General features: G+C 41.8%; 1 protein-coding gene across 1 annotated transcript in view; it reads left to right on the forward strand.

The window, feature by feature from the left end:
- Positions 1-16,753, forward strand: part of ERICH3 (glutamate rich 3) — a 98,838-nt gene that overhangs the window by 39,770 nt on the left and 42,315 nt on the right. Inside the window, exons 7-8 of the mRNA XM_072751316.1 lie at positions 3,022-3,240; positions 15,718-15,898. Of these exons, the coding sequence (XP_072607417.1) occupies positions 3,022-3,240; positions 15,718-15,898 (400 nt within the window). The remainder of the gene's footprint in view (positions 1-3,021; positions 3,241-15,717; positions 15,899-16,753) is intronic.

Genomic DNA, 16,753 nt, shown 5'->3' on the forward strand with positions numbered 1-16,753 from the left:
ATCAAAGCTGTAGAAGAGTACACTATCCCTCTGGAGACCGACCTACATGAGAAGCCAGATCACAATGAGAAGGTTGCCTAGTGAGCATGGAATCAGAATGAGGGCATATAGGGGAATGGAATCAGGTTAAAATGGCTTGATGTACCTATCTCATCTTGGGAATGGGCTTGCCAAAGGTACCAGAAAGCTCAAAGATCTTTGGCTAAAACCCTATGTATCTTCCAGGGATAACTTTGCCATTAGGACTGGAAATATTTGAAGTCCAATGAGTGGGATTTTCTCTCCCCTAGATAGTACTTGGATGGGTACTTTGCACATTTGCCAAGGTGATTATAGATTTTTTCTAAGCTCCTCTGCTTTGATAGATGCTTTTTCCTATTAGATATGTAAATGCTACCAATCAAGTAATATTCAAGTTCTGCAGGCTAGGGAGGGATTTTTTTTTTTTTTTCCTTCAGCTGATTTTCCCATTCTGCTCTGGGCCATTGGATGGATTTATTAGTTACATCTGCATAGGGTCTTTTATTTTCCTGTTTTCAAGTTTTGGGATATGAGTGATTGAGGGATAGGCACTTCAGAGTAGTTTACTCAGGCTGACAAGATCAATTCCATGTTAATTTAAACTAGTTAACGTTACACTTTTCATTCAGTAAATATTTATTGGGCACTTAGTATGGACAAGATACTGCTCTAGGCATTAGTGATTTATCAATGATCAAGGCAGACAAAAGTCTCTAACTTTTGAAGCTTATATGTACGTAGGCAAACTAAACTGCCAGAAGATGTGTAATTGTTTTCCATGGCATCGATGATGAAGATGATTTAATATCAAATCAGACAAGAAATTGCTAAAGACTAGTAGTCTTCATGATTGCTGAGTATGCAGTGAGTACCCACTAAGTTCTTGCTGCTTTCTTAAAAGAGTAAAAGTTATACACCTGGGAATTGTTTGAAGGGACAACAGACATAAGCAAGCTTCTAAGTATCAGGAGTGAGGGTCTTCGATTTAGGCAAAAGCAACTGGGTCAAAAACAGGGTGGTTAAGATGCAACTGAGTAAAAATCATGACTTGATTGAAAATGATTATCCTTACAAGGAGAGTTTCTCACACATTATTGATGGCATAGAAATTGATAAAACTATTTGTGAAGGCAACGTGGGAATATCTATCAATGTTTTATATGACCATGCTCAAGCATTTTTACATATAGGAATTTATTTTTAGAAATATGTGAAAAGGAATAGATTCAAGAATACTCTGTATTATAATATTTGTAATAGTGACTGATTGAACACACCTAAAATTCAATAGGATGTTGTTTAAAAACATTATAGTTTATTAAAGTATGTTAAACAAAAAAATAAGGTAAACTTATTTTTACCAGCATGGAAAGATGTCCAAGACACTGTGGGCTAAAGAAGCAAGGTAAGGAATGGCATGCTAATTTAAAAAAAAATTTATTAAACCATTTCCAAATAAAGCATACAATGGACCAGTTACTACTTAGAAATAATCATTTTAAAAGATACCAAGTCCCCAAAGTTCTGGATTCATTGAATTTATTGTCCTTATTATTTCCACTTGATTTATATTTGTTATTATAATATCAATGCACATCATCACAGAAAAACATAGACAATGTAAGAAAAGAAAAATGAGAACATAAATAGCACCTTCAATATCACCTATTTTAACAATTCTAAATTCACTGGTGAATATCTATTTAAATCCCTTTCTGTTCACAAAAGTGTTGTTTTCCATCAAAATATGGACTATGCATGCCTTTATTTATCCTGCTTTTACTTATTTAGTAGTGAGAAATGTTTGGAGAATGACTCCCCTTTCTTTTTTTAGTATATGTGCTGTCGAAGCGAGCACTGACTCCCCTTTCTTAACACTAAATTTCACTATATATAAGTATCTCAAAGACTAAATTGGCTGAAAAAAAACTGGTATAAAATGGGTAATAGTGATCAAAGATGCCTTCAAGTTTGAAAACTACCTCAGATGCACAAAAATGACCAATTTATGAAAATTCAAAGACTCAAATATATTTGAAAAATGTGATAAAATTATTGATTACACCTTTGGTGATCTTTACTTTCGGATTAATACAAAGATACATTTTTTTTCAAATAATACAAAGATATATGAGATACAAAATGATATCTCCCAATAATCCAAGTCCTCAAGTGTAACCCTCAATTTACTGTCTTCCTATCCTCCCTGATTTTTATCAAAATCCACATACAAATGCATTTAAAAGAAATGTGGGATCACATTACATAGACCTTTTTATGTCAGGATGAATAGATTCATACAATTCTTGTTGGAGCCTGGTGAGAATCTATTACAAAGAAAATTTTAGTTAAGTGTTTTCTTATTGATGGACTTGATGGTTCAACTAAATTTGGTGTGTGTGTGTGTGTGTGTGTGTGTGTGTATTCTTTTACACATTTACATCAATGTATTGTGCAGTTATTTTGGTAGAATTTATTCCCACAAGTTGGATTTCTAGGAGAAAATAAGCTAAATAGTGTCTTTGGGTCAGAGTCTACATTTGGTTCCTTGATATTATATTATCAGGGAATATTATAACCCCTGGATAGGTGAAATCAATATGCAAAAAAGTATTAACACCCCATTGTTAAATGGACTATCCAATCCAACCTCAAAGTACGATACTTGCCAACTCCTCGATTTTAAATTGTTTAATTGTACCAGGCTCCATAGATATGATAGATTATTGAGGAAAAATCCCAAAGTACTATAAAAATGCAATCACTGTATATTTGGCTTAAAAATATACTTAAATGAAGTTAGAGAGTCATGGAAATGTAACTTTCTATGGATGTTACAAAATGCATTTTTCAATTAAAAAATGAAGTGTTTTGAGTCTGCCTATCAATGTCAGTTGTATTTACGTGCAACGTAAATCATACCGTCTTGTCTTTAATTTCGGGTCACTTTGGTCACTGCTTCTGTTTTACTGGTGGTTGTGTCCTGAAATGTGATTACAGGGCAAGAAGGCAGCGATGAAGTTCAAGAACTCCATGGACAATGCACAGGGAGTGAATCGCTCTCAACTTCCAAACATTAACAATTACATGATGCCTATTCCTCCTCCACCTCCTCCCCCCAGTGGAAAAATCACAAGGGAAAATAGACTTGAATCATGGAGAAGGAGAAGATTTCGTCCAACCACTGCTCCGAATGGCTTAGATCCTCTCTTTACCAGGGTAAATGTGGAATCAAGTTTTCTTTTATTAATTTAGCATAGATTACATCGAGCTATTAAATTGCTAGATGTGCAGTACGAACGAATCTAGTGAAACCAAATGCAAAATGCCTCGCAAAAATACATTTAATAATTTTATAAATGTAATTGTAAGCTTGGATGAACCTGAAATCAAATATTTGAGTAGCTCAGGTCAGTAACTAACTTAGCACAATTAATTTAAAAAAAAATCCAGTAAATCTTGTGGTCAAAATTAGTTTGTACTGGGCCCATTTCTAAATTATTTATTTCCTCCAATTTGCCCGTTCAATCACATGTACTTTAACATTTAATTTGTGAAAATTCAGGGACATGAGTGTACATACTATGCCATATGAAATATCTTACCAAAGCTTCTTTTTAAAACGATTTTTGCAAAGTTATGGTATGATATTTAGAAGATATTTTCGCTCAGTGTTCTTTTGAGACTATTGTAGCTCGTGGTACTTATTTTCTCAAAATACTGATAAAAAAATAATAATCCTAAGGCCAGTTAGACTTTATAGAGATGCGGGCTAGTACGAAGGCAAAAGGTCTCTTACTTTTATCGTGTAAATATACAACTAAGCGTAACTATGTGTAACTGGTGCGATTATTAGTGGGTGGCGAGGTCTGCATTTCACTGACGGGGAACCGGGGGTGCAGACTGCCTGCTGGCTCTTCTCAGCCCCCCTCACTCCCGTCTGGATCTGGGCCCCCCAGCTGTCCTCATCAAGGACCTCAAAAAACTGGACCTGTCTTCGCCGTGCTCAAATTCTCTCCTTTCAATTCCATTTCCACCGTTTTCTTTCTTTCTTATGGTTCCCGAGGCCCACTTGTGCCCTGTGTCCTTGATTTTTCCCCCCCGCGCGTCATTCTCTCTGGTTAGGATTCTCCCGTCCCTTCTCCTACCTCCAGGTCTCCTGAAGCCTGGTTGACTGTCGCTTTAGTCTAACCAACTCAGATTACAGTGGCGAAGCTCGCTTGCTCGCTTGCTTGCCTTTCCTTCCTTTCATTTTAGCAGTTTTTATTTAAAATCGTATAGGGGATTTCTGTACTCCTGCGTCCTCCCTCTCAGCCGTTTCTCCCTTACACCTGTCCCCTTTCCTCTCCTGCTGGCGAGCTGTCCAAGGCTCGCCCGGCGTCTGTCCAGCCTCAGCGCAGCCCCGCACCTGGCGAGGCCGGGCCGGGGGGCAGTGGTGCCCTCGCCCTCCCTGGCCGGGCGCGTCCCTGGACCCCGGTGCCAGGCTCCTGACCTTGGTGGTGGCCTCACACAACCTGGACATCATCCTCTTTTCAGATGGGCGCGGACCAAATGTCGCACTTCTGTCCCAGCCCCTTGGGGAGAGGGGAAGGCCCAGGCCTCCTGCGAGCGCGGGGGGTGCACTGAAACGCCTCCTGGGGGGCTTGCTGGGCCGCAAGTCCCAAAGGGATGGAGCCTCATCTGGGGCACTGGTTGCAAAAGGGAGGAGCAAGGTTGACCTCTCGGTCACGTTGTCCCCTGGTGCTGGGCCCCCCAGACTAGAGGAGAGGCCCCTTCCTGGGGTCGGTTGCCTTCAGGGGCAACAGAGCCGTGGGATGTTTCTAGGAGCCCACTGAGCCCCCAGACAGGTCAGTTCTCCTTGAATTCCGCTGCCCAGGCGTGAGTGCTGGAGAAGGAGGGGTGCTCAGGTGGGGAGCGACGATCCGACCTGCTGTACCTGCTCACTGGCCTCGGAGCTCGACGTGGCGCTGGTCTCCCTCCACTGCCCCATAGGCGTGCCCTGGAAGGATGTGGCCTCTCCCTAGCAAAACCAGGGAGTTGCTCATCATACTCGCATGCTCGCCGCGCTGGATTTTCTGGTGTCCAAGGATATACACTGGGATAAACTCAACCCAGTCAGGCTTTTTTTTTTTTTTTTTAAAGGTTTGGATAGCTCCTAAGCCATGAGAACCTATCAAATCCATATGTGTGTGTGTGGGGGGGGGGGGGGCGCCTGGGGGGCTCAGTTGGGCGTCTGCCTATGGCTCAGGTCATGATCCCAGGGTCCTGGGTTGGAGCCCCACGTCGGGCTCCCCGCTCAGCTGGGAGTCTGCTTGTCCCTCTCTCCCTGCCCCTCCCCACCGCTCACGCTCTCTCTCTCAAATAAAAAAAAAAAAAAGTAAAAAACAAATCTCCATGTGCAAGTTCAATAACAATAACCCAGAAGACACCACGTCCACGTGGCTATGCCCTAAGGCCCTAGAGCCCTGCTGGCCACCCTGAACCCTCGTTTCCTGCCCCATCACATGTCTCGCTTCATCCCGGAGCGACCAGCCTGCTGACTTCTGTTAACCGAGTCCTGGTTTTCTGGGAAGCTCTATCATTTATGTACCCCAGACTTCAGAAATTCAGCTTGACCCCGGCACTGTGACGAAAGAACAGGATCTGCAGGACCAAGAAGCTGAATGGACCCTTTGGGTCAGAGTCTGAGTTTGGTTCCTCGGCAGTTTGAAGAGGCTCTTCGGAGAAGTCGGAGAGGGCAGGTCACGAGGGTTTCCTGGGGACATGGGGCACCCAGTAGGGGCCCAGAGTGGCCCAGGGTGGCCCCAGGATGCCCAGCAGGGATGTGGTCCAGGGACTGGGCTTCCAGAGCCCACGAGCTCGAGGTTCGCAGCTCGGCCTGTGCGGGCAGGCAGCCCGGCGGCCCCAGGGCCTTAGCACGGCCGTCTGCCGAGTCACAGGCTTTCAGCTTGATTTGGTCTCTGGTTTTGTTTTGTTTTGTTTTGTTTCCAAACGTGTGTTTTCTCTATTTGGAATCCCCTTTTTTGGAGATTGATGGAGCTACCACCCTCATGCTCTCATAGTCTTATCGTTTCTCTCCTATTTTCTATTTCTTTGTCTTTCTTGTTCTACTTGCTGGACGCTTCTTCGGGTTTATCTCCTGCACATCCTGCTGAGTTTTTTCCTCTGGTGCCTTTTTTAAATTCTAAGAAGTTCCTTTTTGTTCACTGAACGTTACTTTTAAAAAAAGTGCCGTGCTCTCTAAGATTTTTGGTTCTTTGGTATCTGTGGAGACTTCTTTGTGGGCTAATATAATATGTTAGGTTTTTGTAGAGAAAATGAGTCTCTAAATGTTGGGAGTAGAGTTCTATAAATGCCCAATAAATGAGAAACGTTAATTATGTCCTTCCTGTTTTCACATGCTTAGCATTCTTGTTTATCTCCTTGCTCAGTTCCTGAGGTCTAGGGATTATTCATTCTCTGTAATCGTAGATCTGTCCGTTTTTTCTTGTGATTATGTCACATTCTGCTTTGTAAGTGTTGAGACTACCTGGTTATAAGCTCTCAGATTTAGAATTACTCCATCTTACTGGTGAAGTGATTCTTTATGATTAAGAAAATGATCCTCTTTATCATATTTCTTTTGGCTTTAAAAATCTCCTTTGTCTCACAGTATTTATTTGTTTATTTATTTATTTTTTTAAAGATTTATTTATTTATTTATTTATTTATTTATTTATTTATTTATTCATGATAGACATGGGGGGCAGGGCAGAGACACAGGAGGAAGGAGAAGCAGGCTCCATGCCGGGAGCCCGACGCAGGACTTGATCCTGGGACTCCAGGATCGCGCCCTGGGCCAAAAGCAGGCGCCAAACCATTGAGCCACCCAGGGATCCCCTATTTATTTGTTTAGATTAGTATTTAGTATATAGTATTTAATGACATATATTACATATGGTGTATATATATTCCTTTTACTTCCAGCCTTTTAATATCTTAAAATTTAAGCTTTAGCCTTTATTTTTATTTTTTTTTACTTTTATTTTTTCTTAAGCTTTAGCCTTTAAATGTAGTTATGTGGCATATGGATGCTTTGCAAGTATTTTGACCTGAGACTGTCTATTTCTTTAACGAATGTTTAGTCCAGTTACATTTATTTTATTTAGTAGTGTATTTAGACTTATTTATTTGGTATTAGACTACTTACTTCTTACATCTTACTTTGTATTTTCTACTTACCATGATTTTTCTTTGATAGTAGAATTTTAGCCTATTATTGCCTCTTTCTTGAAACTTCCCTTCCTTGCCTTCCACAACATTCAACTTTCATGCTTCTTTGCCTTCTCCCTTTACTTCTCATCTTGCTCCCCTCTGACCCTTCCTCATCTTTATTAGCCATCACCATAGGCTTAGACCTTGACACTTGCTTTTGTATTCAGGATGTAGTCATCTTGCTGCATGACTTCAGTAGCTTTCTAGATGTCTCTTGGAGTTGTCACTAGCTCCTGGGTCCTTAGGTATAGAATAGAATTAGCACAGTGGGGGATCCCTGGGTGGCGCAGTGGTTTGGCGCCTGCCTTTGGCCCAGGGCACGATCCTGGAGACCCAGGATCGAATCCCACGTCGGGCTCCCGGTGCATGGAGCCTGCTTCTCTCTCTGCCTCTCTCTGTCTCTCTCTCTCTCTCTGTGACTATCATGAATAAATTAAAAAAAAATTAAAAAAAAAAAAGAATTAGCACAGTGGGGCAGGTCTTGCACTTTTCCTTTAGTAATTTGATTTATTTTATTTCAATCCAGAAAATATTTATTTAAGGACAGGTGGCTATCATGAGTAAATTACACATGAAATTCACTCATTTTATGACTGCCACCCTCAAATCATCCTTCAAATACTTTTAAAAGTAAAGGAAAAAAAAAAAAAAAGAAGAAGAGGGAAAAGGCAAAGAGATAAGGCTTGCTGGTGACCCACCGCCTCTTCCTCTATGAATGTGTAGAACACAGACCCTGGCTTCTGTGTTCTGTGTCTCGAGAGGATGATCCATGATGCCAAATGACCAGGTGTAGTAGATCTTACAGCCCAGCAAGTTGCTACTGTGCCCTGTTGCTTGGTTTCCTTTTGTTCCAGGATGGCAGAGCTTTTATACTGCTTTTATGGAATCCATGAGACTAGTTAGATTGTGCTCGGAGATGTCCCTCACACATCTCCAGAGTTTTCTGTCCTCCCACAGTATTGCTGGTCACCTACTCTACACAGCAGCCTATTAAAATGTGAATGGTCCCATAAATAGCATTTATAAATGTGAAAATATAGCCTTTCAAATAAGAACCTACTCAATCATTATGCTTTTTAATTTTAAAAAGCAAAGTATTTTTAAAAAATATATGTTTTGTGAAATCAAGGGCAGAGAGCTTTTCCAGGCATGAACCAGTCTGGGCTTTCTCTATATCTGATCAAGGCCCCCTTCTCACCTCCAAGACCTCCCGTGAGCTCTGTGCAGTCACTGGTGCCTGGTTGGGAGGTTCTATTGCCCTACGAATTTGACATGGTTAAGCCAGCTTCTCCATTCAGTTACCTTCCATCTCACGAAGCACCACCTTTTCCGCAATAATTTGGGCTCAAAATCCAGACTTCCTTATTCTGTCCGCATCATGGGTTAATTGCTAAGTCCTCCAGATCAGAGATGCCCAATAGAAATATAATGCAAGTCACATAGGCAATTTTAATTTTCTAATAACTTGTCTCCAAATGGCTAAAAGAAACATGTGAAAGTAATTTTATTAACATACTTTGTTTAATCAAGTATATTCAACCTATTATCATCTCAACATGTAATCAGTATGAGTTTTAACGAGAATTGTACAATTTTTTTTTCATACTACATCTTTGAAATTCAGTAAGCATTTTGTGTTTATGGAACATCTCGTTCAGATGAGCCTTTCAAATGCCTCACAGCCAAGTGGGTGAAGTGGCTGCTGTCTCAGACTGCACAGCTCAAGCACCTGGACAGTGTCTCATGTGTCTGATAATCCTTCTCCATTCTCAGTGCTAGCTTCCTGGGTCGGGGGCTGGCTACCTAACTCTTCACAGGGCTGTTGCACTCATCTATGTGCTTATGTTCTGCCTCTAAATCAACAAATAGCTCAATTTAGTTTTGATTGACTATGACCAGCACTGTGCTAGGTGCTGAGGTTACCAAGACGAGTAAAGCCACATCCTTATTTGCAGAAGGATTGCAGTTTAGCAGGGGAGACGGAAATATCTACAATTAACCATGACACATTGTGGTGAGTACAATCAGAGAGGTATAAATAAAGCACGAGGAGAACGCAGAGGAAGGAGATGCTAGCTTTGAGGAGATTGAAGAGGCCTTCGGAGAGAAGGGGGCATTTTGAAATGGGCTTTGAGAGATGAGTAGGAAGTTAGCAGACAGAATCAGGGAGCAAGGGTCAAAGGCAGGAAGGGGAAACAAGAACAAACAAAGTCCATCTCAGTGTTGACAGACTGTACACAATAAAATTAAATGAAACTTGAAAGAATGGCTCCCAACATGCTCCTCCCCTGCTTACGACGTTCACCAGCTTCTTTCCTAATGAAAGTAGCTCTATTTTTCTGCCTAATTATTTTATTTTTTTTAATTTATTTTATTTTTAAAGATTTTATTTAGTTATTTTACAGGGAGGGAGGGAGAGAGAGAGAGAGAGCGAGTGAGCATGAGAGGAGGAGGGGCAGAGGGAGAAGCAGACTCCCTACTGAGCAGGGAGCCCAACATGGGGCTCCATCCCAGGACCCTGGGATCATGACCTGAGCTGAAGGCAGCCACTTAACCAACTGAGTCCCAGATGCCCTTGACTGGTTGTTTTGAAATATAGGTTTCATTATTATTATCCAGATATGTTGAGACCCATACATCAAGAGATGACTAACACCGAGTCACTTACAGTTCCCCAAAGGAGGGGCCATGCCATGTTTATTAGTCAGGGCTCTACCCAGAATAATGTTTGGCCACATATTTGGGCCTTGTGGCCCAGCTAGGTCGATAGGTAAAATTACCCATCACACATGTCACCTGGGACCACAAGGCAGCACCAGGATTGGCCAGGAGACTTGGGGAGTAGGAGAGAAACATGGGCAAGAGTATTTGTTATGGTGTCTGAGAGAAGGAACAGGAAACACAGGGTAAGCAGGCTCAGGATTCAACAGTATGAATAACCTTGGCAGGTTTTGGGGGAATATTGGCCCAGAGTTTAAGAGCCAGATAGCTGAGGTAGGGGGAGGGTGGATGTGAGCTCCCAGCTGGTTAGTTTGTCCACGAGAAGCACTGTCCCAGGCAAGTCATGTACCATCTCTAGGAATCGGTTAGTCTTGGGAGCCGTAGTCTCCCCCAGGGTCAGTAAGGCCCCAGATGTCAACGCATCAGAATAAAGAGACGTGCTTTGACACTGGCATTCAAGGGCTTTCAGATGTTGACTCCTCTCCAGCTTTCCAGTCCCATCCAAGCCAAACCGAACGACTCCCTGGCTCTTTGGTCCACCACCGCCCCACCTCTGATCCGTGCTTTTTTATGTTATTAATTTCGGCAGGATATTCACTCGCTTTTAAGTCATCCATATGGGTTTTTCTCTTATTTGATGACCTCTGTTAGCTTTTACTGTGGTAAAATGCTTATATTCGACGTTGACAACAATGATCCTACCTTCTATGTAGTGGGACTTCAGTATGTGCTGGGAGTTTTGCTCAGTGTTTTATGTGCATTTTCCCATTTAATACACAAAGTAAACTCAAGAAAGAGATAAAATAATTTCTCCGTATGAAAGATGAGGAACTGAGTCAAATAAGATTCAATAAGCTGGCCAAGGTCACATAACTCATTAGGGACAGACTCAGTACACCCGCTTGGCAGACTGACGCTTAGAGCCTGCATTCATAATCCTCAAGGTTCATGAAATTTATCTACAAGCCTTTTTCTCTCCAACCTTTGACTAAGATATTAATTACCATCAGTCAGGTGTTTCCTCGAATGCAGAGATGTTCTTTTTTTATGAATTGCCGGTGAATGCCTGAAATAGAAGAAGGATGTTATCGGACCCACATTTCCCAGTCCCCATAAGAGGGGATTTCTGTACTGATTTCTCTACATCGTAACAGGACCCCATCCCTTCCTGTCTTCACAAGGACGTTGTTACTTCTCTTAGGTCCCTTACTATATTCTGCTTAGTATCAATACTCATGTATTTTTATTATTTGTTCCTTCTACTCTCAGATTATGAAGCTTGTGGAGGGCAGGCATTTGATTTTACTTATATTTAATCAAGCATTTATTAGTACTGTGTTCCTAAACAGGTATTATTTTATTAGACATACAAAAAACCCTAAATTTTAAATTATACTATTCAGCTTATGTAAACATAATGGAAATAAATTATACCCTTCAGACATAGATCCCTTTTCTTCCACAACAAATAAAGCCAACAAATTAGCTTTGCTAGAGAGATTGCACATTTCTTTTGTTTGACTTAATTTTAAAACCATATATATTTTTTTAAGTTCCATTTTAGTCAATGCATTATCTTGGTATTTTTCTTACTCTTGGTTTTCCTCACCAGTAGACTCAGATTTGAGAATGAAAACGGAAAGCATCAGCATGATTTTAATATAGGATAATTCAACATATCTTATATAGGCTTGATTTATTTCAGGAACTTTCCTTTACACAGTGTTTTTGCTTAAAATTAACATTGCAGTTTGGCAATTACGTTACTAGAAAGGACTTTAAAAATGGTTTAGAAGTCAATTCCACAGTCAAGATATCTTAGCAGCTGGCATTGCAGAATTAAACAATAGAAGGGAGAAGAAACCAAAGATGCTTCTGGGCGTCTGCAGCCGTTGGGGGTTTAAGGGCAGACCTCATAAGCTTTTCAGGCCTTCTTACCAGGAGCAGGATGCAGCTGGATTTTTCAGATACAGGCTGGATAGTGCCTCTCAGCAGACTTGCTGCATTTATTCTACTGAGGGAGATGAGGAAGGGAAGGCTCGACTCAGCATCCTCACAACCTGGAGCTCCGATACCTCCAGGAGGGTGGAGGCATTGGGGGCATGTGAGGAATACGCATGAGACACAAGTTACACAGTGGTGAGAAGAATAGTCAAGAGGAGAGTGAAAGCAGGAAGCACAGGAAAAGCAAAGGAGGGAGGAGGAGAGAACAAGGAAAAACTAGCATGAAAAATAAGAGACAGAGAGGAACCAAACGAGTGTAGCGAGAAGTTTCTATTACAACCAGCTGCTTCCTGAAGCCTTAGGATGCGAACCCAGGAGCACTCTCCTCTGGCTCAATTTGGAATCTTTTCCTCCAAAGGCCCGAATCAGAGCCAACTCGGGGACTGCCTGCTTTTAATCAGTCTTTGTCAGAGGTGTTTCACAAGACACTGTGAGTGGGTTTCCATGTTGTGGTACCTGTCAAGTTCCTATAAATGCAGAAAGCTTCTGGTTGAGGGCAGGGCCGACTTACTGTAGCTTTTGTCTCAGCAAAGGACAGGATGTGGAATCCCTAAGTGTTCCACGTCTGCGTCCCGTCAGATCAATGTTTATTAGGCCCTTGCTAGGTGTCAGCACTGGCCAGACACCGGGGGCACAAAGATCAGTAAGATATTGTCCTTATCTACTGAGAGTGGAACACAAGGGCATAGTGTCAAGGCCACGTGACTCACAGAGTCCTCGGGGCCTGGAGATTAGAAACACGTGGGTAGTGTTCGGGCCTCTACAACTGGGGCAGCTGCTGGACCTTTAAATGTGTCAATAGAAATTGCAAACAGTTGAGAGACAGGAGGAGTTGAAAATAGAAGACATTTTTTTTGGTACGTGAGGAATGTCTGAACTTGTCCCATGGATACTGGGAATCGTTGGAGGACTCTGAGCAGGAGCGTCACATGATCTATTCAGTGATAATAATAGTTCACTGATATGCAGGACGCAAGACATTTTGAGAGATACCAGTCTGGAAGTGGGGAGACCAGCTAGTAGGGTGACTGTACATCCCAGCTTGCCTGGAAGAGTTGAAATTTGTGTGTGTGTGTGTTTTTTTCTAGTATAATTATTAATAATACCTCTTTCACCATGTCTCCCAGTTTGGATGATAAATTCTGTGGCCACCCGACTTAAGTTGAGACTTATTGCAGGGGCCTAGGTAAGACTCCACGATGCCCGGAGTTCATCAGGGCTTGGCCTAAGTGGCCGAAGGGGACTTGCCTCCCAACACTTGCAAGAGCAGGCCCTTTGGCACCTCCAGGGTCTCCTAAATCCGCACCCTGACTCAGGCCTGAGCGCAGATAAAAGATCCCAACAAAAATCTAGGGTATTAATTGAATGCTACTTGTTAGCACTACGTGAGAGCTGACTGGTCAACCCCTCAACGAGCTTGCCATTTAGTTGTCGGCTCAGATGGAACTTGCCTGAGGTATCAGAAAAGAAATGAGAAGGAAAGTGGTCAGTGGTGCAGAAAGTGAGAAAGCTAAGCCTTAGTCTTGCAGGGGCATGCGGCCCTGCTCCGGGACCTGCAATGGAACTGGGTTTCCATGGAAGGGTTCGGTACTCGCTGTTGGCCGGCAGAGAGGGCCCAGGCTTGCTGAAGTTTCATCAGTCTGGGTCCTTCTAACCTTGGAGGATGGTGAGTAGAGAGGCGGTTCAGTCAACTGAAAGAAACAATTGTTCAGCTCCTAGCGCACGTATTTAATCACGAGCTGTCACTCGGGCCTCCTGTTAGAATCCAGAAAAGGTTACCTGGTGGCAATAATTGAGGAATATTTTTAAGAAGAATGAAGTAACTAGACCCAGGAGAAAAAGAGATGTTGCTGTCAGGAACACACTTTAGCAGAGAAAAAAAAAAAAAAAAAAAAAAAAGGTGAGTAAATGAAAAGATGAAGAGCTGTCATTTCCTTTCATTTTACTTTTAAGCATTTCCACTTCTACTTTCTCATCTTGTACGGATGAGGCAGGCCGTTCCTCCACCCCGAATGCACGATTCCCTTGCGTTTACGCAGGGCTTACCTCCCACAAGCTCCCCGGGCTACCTCGGGATCCAGGCCACTTTCCATGGAAAGTACTGCTCAGCCAAAGGGAGATGCGCTTTTTAATCCATCATATCATTAAATGTTCTAGAGGGAGCGTGGAGCCGGATTGCTGCAGGCTGGTGGCTGTGGCTGGGCTGCACAGATGCCTGTCACAGCGCCCCGGCCACCCGGCACCTGCAAGGGAGACGTGACCTTGCAACTTGGAGCCCGGCCTGCGACTCAGGGAGAGGTCTCTAATCTGCAAAGAATTACCCAGGTTGCTGATTTACCTTCATGGCTACTGAGGTCCCTGAAATATTTTTGTTGATTGCCTCTCTGTTTGGGAGCTCTCTTGGCCCGAGGCGGGACAATTTACTTAAATTTTAAATCTTGGACTTCCTTCCCCGTTTACACTTTTCAGACTGTCATTTGCGGGATTTCATTTAATCAGATTTACTGCCTCTGGTTTTTGCTACAGAGAAATGGAATTCAATGAGGAGAAAAAAAAAAGTCCTCTGAAGTGGAAGGGGATGGGTTTGAAGACGGGAATATTTTAGTAGTTCCTTCAGAAATTTTTGTTGCAGTTTAAAAAAAAAAATGCATGTTTCCAAGGCATCCGTAATTCAATGAAATCCAACTCAAATAATTGCTTTGAATTCACCGAAAGTTGGTCTCTTCACATTTTTCATTTAGCTGAAAATTGATTTTTAGAAAAGTGAAGTAGATTAAAAGTCTTGCCTGGCCCCTGTATAATTCTCGCGCTGACAGTATTCTTATTAGGCCCTCTGAAGTCTCTCAGCCAGGCCCCCCGCTATTTCTCTGCCTCCTCTTCTTCCTTTTCCTGCTTCTCTCCTCAATTTCCTCTCAGAGGTCAGACAAACACTTTGCCCGTTCACTATTGGGAAACGACTTCAGACTATAAACAAGGAGGCGAGGCCTAGGACACTTCTGTCCATCTCTGGCGTATCCGTGTATTGTTTATTGTATAAATAAGTTTGTGAACACCAGAGTACAGGGTGTTGTTGTTGTTGTTGTTGGGTTTACCGTTTGATAGGAAAATAATAATTATTGTTGGTTTTTCACTGAATGCTGCCTGTAAAACTGAATATCTTAGGCATCTAACCTCCATCTCTAATCCTCAGAGTGACCCTAGAAGGAATCCAACGTGGGCCATTCCCCTTTCACGCAGAGTAAGATTAGGGAAGGACACATCGTCAGTGCTCAAGCGTGAGGATGAAGCCCTCAATTACAAAAACAATCGCTAAATCACAAAAGTTCAAATCAGAACAAAATTATGTCACCAGCATTTAATTCATTCGATTTGAATTTTTATTTGAGAACCAGCTAAAAGAACCGAGAGCAGTTTTCTTAGTGCCACTGATAGTTTTGTTGTATGTAAAACACACACCCGAGTAAAATAAAAAGTGAAAGCCTTTGCCCAGACCCCTGGCAGTGGCATTAAAAACACAAAGGCAAAATGCAACATCATTATTAGAGATTTATTTGGTAACGAGCTTGACTTTCTGTACCCTGCAAAGACTGACGTTTTATCAAGGTTTTGTTGCTAGGTGCCTAAAAGGAGCCTTTTCCACACCTCCTATGACAGTATCATTACCCTCCAATTAGAAGGTAATTAATTAATAAGCTGGCTTCTTTTTGTTTATTGTAGGAATCAAGAAAGATTCATAAAACACCGCCGCATAGTAATGCAGCTATTACAATGATCTATCTGGGGAAAAATGTGCACCTGTCTCATGATCACCCCGACTTCCGGGATGAAATAAAAGTTTACCAACAGCACTGTGGAGGGGAAAACCTTTGTGTCTACAAAGGCAAACTACTTGAAAAAGGTACACATAAAATGTGATTTTTTTTTAAGTTGCTTGCAGTTGATGCTATAGATAAGCTGTCGTTGATATCATATCAAAATGACTTCAATCACTCTATGAAATTATGCATATCCAGGGACTTATAAACCAGCTGCCTCAAAGTAAATCTAGATTTACTGCTCCATGATTGAAACCGAAGCAGCAATTACTCTTGCAGATTGTGGAAGAAAGAATTTGGAGTGATTTAACCCGGTAACAGATTAATTTGGGGATAGAGATATATGATCATTAAAATGTTGCAGGAATAAACTGTCCCCCAAATTACAAGTTAACTATTTGGCCTTCCATAGTGAATTATATCATACATTATTCTAAGGGAAAAATACCAGATTGGCAATTTGTTCTTTAGAAAAATGTTGAGATAAAATCACAAATCCAATAAACTTCAGGGTGAATCACACCTAAATAACTTGGCGTAGAATTTGGCTAGATGGATTTTAGTGCATTTCTGCTTTCATTTGATCATAAATCCAGTTTTCTTAGCATGAGATAATTTTTATATCCAATATAGGGTTTCACATATTGTACCGAAGTGGTTTTCATCAATATTTCGTTGTGCGGGGTAGCAATTGAAAGGACAAGTTGTTATGGGATTATATCTGTTATTTCCTTGTTTAAGAAACTCCGTTTAGAAAGTAATTGCATTTTCACTAAGTAAAAGAAATACTTACATTTGGGCAAGCTTGATAGAAGTTTAGGGAGTCTTAGGAGTTGGGGGCAAGAATCGAATTGCTACTTTTGGCTTTTCAGTTTCCCTCGTCACTCATAAACAGTGACTTAATTTTAAAAGAAACTAGACAGGTTTAGGGATTAAAC

Source organism: Vulpes vulpes, chromosome 3 (assembly GCF_048418805.1).
Source record: "Vulpes vulpes isolate BD-2025 chromosome 3, VulVul3, whole genome shotgun sequence".
Lineage (NCBI taxonomy): Eukaryota > Metazoa > Chordata > Mammalia > Carnivora > Canidae > Vulpes > Vulpes vulpes.